This window comes from Pseudomyrmex gracilis, unplaced genomic scaffold (genome assembly GCF_002006095.1).
Source record: "Pseudomyrmex gracilis isolate BER0280 unplaced genomic scaffold, ASM200609v1 scaffold_165, whole genome shotgun sequence".
Classification (NCBI taxonomy): domain Eukaryota; kingdom Metazoa; phylum Arthropoda; class Insecta; order Hymenoptera; family Formicidae; genus Pseudomyrmex; species Pseudomyrmex gracilis.
Genome location: NW_018020749.1, coordinates 273,706 through 279,705, shown reverse-complemented (window position 1 = coordinate 279,705; position 6,000 = coordinate 273,706). Strand labels below are relative to the sequence as shown.

Below are 6,000 nucleotides of genomic sequence, written 5' to 3'. Positions count from 1 at the left end.
CTGCCGGCGGTGGTGGCGGTGGCGGCGGCGGGCCCCTACAAGTAGGCCCGCCGCCGCCGATGCCACCCGCGCATCTTACACCTTCGGCCACGCCGGAAGACATCACCTGCTTGGTACCCACCGGCTCAGTACTGACTTCGAGGGATCCTCTGCCACCCAGCACTACCCCAGGCAGCCAGGCCAACAGCTCTCAGTCTGGCAGCTCGCAAACAGACAAGTCGCCGAATATTGAGTGCGTTGTCTGCGGAGACAAGAGCAGCGGCAAACATTATGGACAATTTACTTGCGAGGGTGAGTCGTGTTTGTTGTATTTGTTTCAAAAGAGTGACGAGAGAGCGCATTTGAGATTACGTAAGAATTAGGAAATAATTTCGTAGACCCGTGCGCTTTTATCGTAATAAAAAATGAATTTCAAATTAAATTAATGCAAAGCTTGTTGAAAGACTATTACGTTGTGTGCGATAATAATTTGCGACTGAGAGTTGAAATTCTAAAATTAAATAATTCTCTTGTCGATGAGATTTTACGGGAGATTGTGCGAAACAGGTGACACGAACGATAAACGCGTGCCATGCAGCAATCGTCGAAATCTCTAACATCGAGATTCTTCTCGATGCTTTTTTTCCTCTACGTGAGGAGAGAATCACCGGCGGTGCGCGTGTACGCTCCTTTGACGATTGTTCTTTCTATTGTGAATATCGTAGGGTGCGAGATATCCTCTTACCTGTAATACCGCGCGAGATAGTGCACATTTGCATCTCAGAATACTCGACACCTATCTTAATGTTCGCGTTTGCATTAATTTATTCAAGGCGCGCGTGAGAGAGAGAGAGAGAGAGAGAGAGCGTGGCCAAGCGGAAGCGGGGAAGATAGTGAAGAAAAAAGGGGCGAAAAACTCGTAGTAACGAGAGAAGGAAAACACGGGAGAAACGCGGTGATAGAAGAAGGCGGAGAGCAAAACGGATAGAGAAAGAAGGTGGATGAGAGAGAAAAAGAGAGAGAGAGAGAGAGAACCACGGAGAAGAGAAAGAATACGTACCGTGGCTATCGTGGCGTGGAGAGTACGAAAAAACAAAGAGTCACCATTAATAACCCAGTGGGGTGTTCCCCGGAACGCTTACACGTCTGTTACGAGCCTAATAACGATGTAATAGGGCCGAGGAAATGAAGCGGGAGGAACGAGGACGGACGCCCAAAAGGGAGACGCGGGCGCGAGAGGGAAGGGTTTATCCCATTCTGGCGCCGATGATGACGGGGTTCGGTTCCGATGGAATGAGAAACAAATTGTTTTCACGGGCGGAAACAAATCCCAGCGGGTCGTCAGAGGAACGTGCGCGAAGCGGCGAGTTATCGCGCGTATATAAACTGCGGCGGCTAATTATCCATCGGCCAGATGTATCGAGGATAACTAATTAGCCGGCCGCGCCGCTTGTCGTATATATCGCGCTGGCGAATCTCGCGATTTGTCGATACGTACGGCAAGTGATTCGGATGATCTCTCGACGTTGATCCGAATGTTGCATATTGTGTTCGTTCTTTTTCTTCATTAGATCAATGTGTCAAGATGAATTTTGACACATTTTCTTCGAGTCATCACTAAATTGTTTGTGTATCACGGCTATTGAAAAATATTAATTTAACACAAGAAGTTAACGCAATGATGTTATGTAAAGCAGTTTTGTCCTTGTTGAAAATACTGGAGATAAAAAAGCTTTAATTCATTTTTATCGAAGATGATAATACGATGAAGTTTGGTGCAAGGCTAAACTTCTTGGCGTACAAATACCTCGCACGATGTTTTTGTGGAAATATTTAAGAGCGATCAGACATCTAAGCTGCAGTTGCATGATTCCCCAATGTTTTCTTGCGTCACGGAAATCGCTTTCATATTCGCGACGGGGAGTAGCCTCTGGCTGCCGCACGTCCGTCCGTTAAATCATTTATACCAAGGCAAAGGATCGAAGACCCTGGGAAAAGGGAAGAGGGTAACGAAGAGAAATGTCGCGAGTCGGTTCGGACAGTCGGACGGACTCCGGGTTAATCGAAATCTACAGCACCCTCGGAAATCAAGAGTTATATATCCTTCCGCGCCGCTGTTTTGCCCCCTCTCGCTTATTTTCCGACTGCTCTCTCTTTCTCTCGCACGCCCTATTATCCCGAATTACGCCTTATTGATACCAGATTGCCCGCGGTAATTTATATCTCGCGGGTAATTTAGTGCACTTCGTGGGTTCTTTGATTAATGACACACGGCTATCTTTGCGGTTCCTCATTCTTTTCTGTCCTCTTCTCGCGCGTATATCGACTTTGCTGGATGTGCATCAAAGTCGCAGCAAGGAACGTACGCGGAAATGTTAATTGTAAAAGCTCGAGCAATACAAAGTATTAACTTTATATAAGTTGATGTTTGTGTGTCTACGATGCGATTCATTGATAATTCATGACTGAAGTTTATCCAGTTATTAAATATAAGATGTGTGTATTAGTTAAAAGTAAATTGATTGTATGATTCTTGTTGCCACGAGATGATTTTTATTACGAAAGCTTATGATGAATTCCGCTACTGATTTAAGGTAAATGTCCCGGTATTCGGACAATAATACAAATTTTATTCATTTTGTATCCTAATTTTTAATATAATTAAAAACAAAACTTTTTATCGTAAAGTATAAAAATTTATTAACATAAAGTGAAGTAATGATTATATAACATTGAAAATTATTAGTTATAAATGCACTTTTAGGTTGTTCGCTTACTGAGACATTTGCACATGTTTATATTTTTTCATTAAAATAAATACATCTAACGTAATTCAGAAAGTTAATTGTTTCAGTTTTCAATAATTGATTGTATCAACTCGTGATAAAATAAAAATTGTTTAATTTTTTATGGCATTTACACATTAAATCAGTAGATATTTTCCCGCTATTCCTTAAGCGTCCGGATAGCGGGACATTTACCTTACTTATGGAAAGTATCTCGAAAATTTCTCGATTTTTCTACGTGACACCTTCGTGCAATTACCTAGATAGATAAGATTCATATGATAATTTTTTACGTTGGAACGTTTCAAGTTAATCATTTTGACGCAATGAAATTTTTAACTACCTCTTTCTCAAAAAGCGATATAATTAGATGATATCTCGTGTCTGTTATAAGACGAAAGAGTACATTATCCCGCGCTCGATCGTGATCGAAATTATTTTTGCCGGGCGTTAAAATAATACGTTCTGCTTTCGTGCTTCCTTCGGGAGATATCGCGCCGTGTCGTCGCCGTGTCGGCGAACCGACAAGCAAAGCAACGCGGCTAACCCATGCGAGTTCATAACATTCTTCCATTTACCGCACATTATCCCTCTCACCGGTCGGTTCCGCATTTCTGCGCTTAGCATTCATCGCTTCGCTAGACGGTTACCGCAGGATCTCGAGCCTATTTGCGGTAACCGACAGGCCGGAGGATCGAGGCTATTGAGATCTCGTTAGGTTCACTACCCGGTGGTATTGCCCCTCAACGGGGACCGAGAAGACTGCGCGTGGGATCTGGCACGTAACACGCGTAGAAATCATATACTGATGATCGCGCCGACCGAACGAAGACAGACAGACAGATGGATGGGATTTGCTTCGATCGATTCGAACGTATGGAAAAAAATGTACAATTTCGTATCGGCACTGAGATCGGAAAGTGTTCGTGAAATATCTGGCATTATGTAGAATAAAATGACATGGGAACGGGAATAATCATTGCCATAATTCGCGAACAGGTGTAAGACAAATGTACGTAGCGGAGATGAGATGTTTTTGGTGTGGAATTCGCAATAGTTTCGTGTACTCTTGTGCTGCTTATTACCGCGATCTCAAAACGTTTTGGAATTCTTTACTTCGTTATATTCTTATCGTTTATTTCCGTGATTTGGAAATCAATAAAATGTAAATTTGTTATTTTACATCGTGTTTCGTTCAGTTAACTCTGCTAATTATTAGCGTTTTTTTCGTATCAGGCAATTATTGTTATAATTTTGCGAAGCTATTCGACGTTTTTTTTTTTTTACTCTTTTAAATTGCAAAGCGTTCGTTGCGCAGATAGGCGAAACTGTCGGGCAATTAAAGCGTGTCGGCGCGTCGCACGGCGTTAGTGCAGCTTGCGCTTGCGATAATTGCTTCCGTGTACAATGTGTAAACCGTTTCCGGCGGCTCGGCGCGCGCGGCTAAACCGTCCGTAATCTGTGCACCGTGTAACGACGAATTTCACGAATCGCCCCGGTCACGTCGACCAGATGTCGACCGACCACCATCGTGCTCGTTTGTTCGCTCGGCTCGAAGTACGCGGAAATGCATCCGCGGGACTGCAACCGGCCGTCAGCGTTACATTTCCCGAAGGGCCCCATCGCTGAGCAAGATAATTCACGGTTAGGCTTGTCTGACTTTTTATTCGATAAACGAGTTAATTGCTGTACCTACTATTAATTTGCGAAGATGCTTGCAACAAATCGGGATGTGTTTTTTTTAGAAAAAAATAATTCTTGGTTTTCGTTTTAAAAGAGATTTTTGTACATCTTTTAGATGTAAACTAGCAATTTAATTAAGCTTTTCTCTCATAATTATATTCGTTCTTCATCTAATAATTACGATAGAAATATATATATATATATATATATATAAAATACATATGAATCGATACTTTTATTATCGATAATAAAATATTACGTTTATTAAAAATAGGATTCTTTTTTAACAATATTGCGCTTTTATTGAACATTTATGTTTACTATGCGACCACAAACACATCTGTCACATCTTTATAGAAAGCGGAATATTTGATGATATTTTAACGCTTTCGGCGTCTTTCCGGTGTTTTTCTAACGCTTGGAGAAATATGTTTGCGCCATTTTAGCACCCATGTTGAATCGCTCCGGGCGCTACTGCCGTCGGTAGGTCGCGTGGCGGAAACTGTCGCCAAGATGTCGACGAGATATCCTAATGAACCTGAGCTTCTCTAATTATACTCGTCCTGCCATGCACCCGATATTTGGTGCGCCGAAATTCCTCGAGCGAGACGATCGTCTTCGTGCATCCGCCGACCTTCTCGTAAATTCCAACGCCTCATGAAAGACTCACTTATTTTTTTTTTAATCATTGTCTTTTCTTTTAGAAGACGACCTAAGTAAAATATCTTTCTTCAACATTATGAATTATAGTTTCTCTCTCTCTCTCTCTCTCTCTCTATCTCTATCTCGTTGGTAACAAAACTTATGAAACAAAAATTTAAAATACATAGATTCGAAGAAAATCATTAGTAAAAAAAAACTCTTGATTATTTCTTGGCAAGAAACCAAGCCGCATTTAATCCAAATGATGAGCAAAGTGATAAGAGCTCACGAGGAAATGCGGAAAACGATGCAGTGATACATATATCCCCGATGAATTACACGCGATACGGTCGAGTCGACATGGAAGCGAGGAGTCGAGCACGGTTAAGAGTCGGACCCTTAATTGAGCGCTCGAGTTACAGCGCGGCGAGTCACACTTTCTCTCTCTCTCTCCCCGATGTACCAATTACAACCGCGGGTAACGATATTTACCATTGTCGAGGCAAAGCGACGCGACGCGACGCGCCTATCCGTGGCATTAACGGCACTGTAATAACACGGTTAATCCGGCGATAATTTCTGTTCGCGGTGATCTTAATTGCCCGGAACACCGCGAATTCTCTCTCCCTCGTTTCTCCCGCGTAGGAGGCAACGCGCGCGGTTGTATCCTCATTGTTACCCTTCTCTCCTTCTTACCGTGAAATGGAGTTAGATTGGCACCGACAAAATGATTACGTCGGGATAAAAACAAAAAACAAAAATACAAAATGTCGGAATCAACTAGCGTCGAAGAGGTCTATTTGCAAAAGAAGTGGAAATAGATTTGAAGTAACAACTCTCTCTCTCTCTCTCTGAAACTTATCAAACACTTGTAATTGGAAGACTATTTATGGTAAATAAATCGTAATCT

The 6,000-nt window shown here is 42.4% G+C and overlaps 1 protein-coding gene across 1 annotated transcript in view; it reads left to right on the top strand.

The window, feature by feature from the left end:
- The first annotated feature begins 58 nt into the window (after nucleotides 1–58).
- The window catches only part of LOC109857598 (steroid receptor seven-up, isoforms B/C), a 119,491-nt gene continuing 113,549 nt past the window's right edge, over nucleotides 59–6,000 (top strand). The window contains exon 1 of the mRNA XM_020434068.1: nucleotides 59–291. Within this exon, the coding sequence (XP_020289657.1) occupies nucleotides 60–291 (232 nt within the window). The 5' untranslated portion in view covers nucleotide 59. The remainder of the gene's footprint in view (nucleotides 292–6,000) is intronic.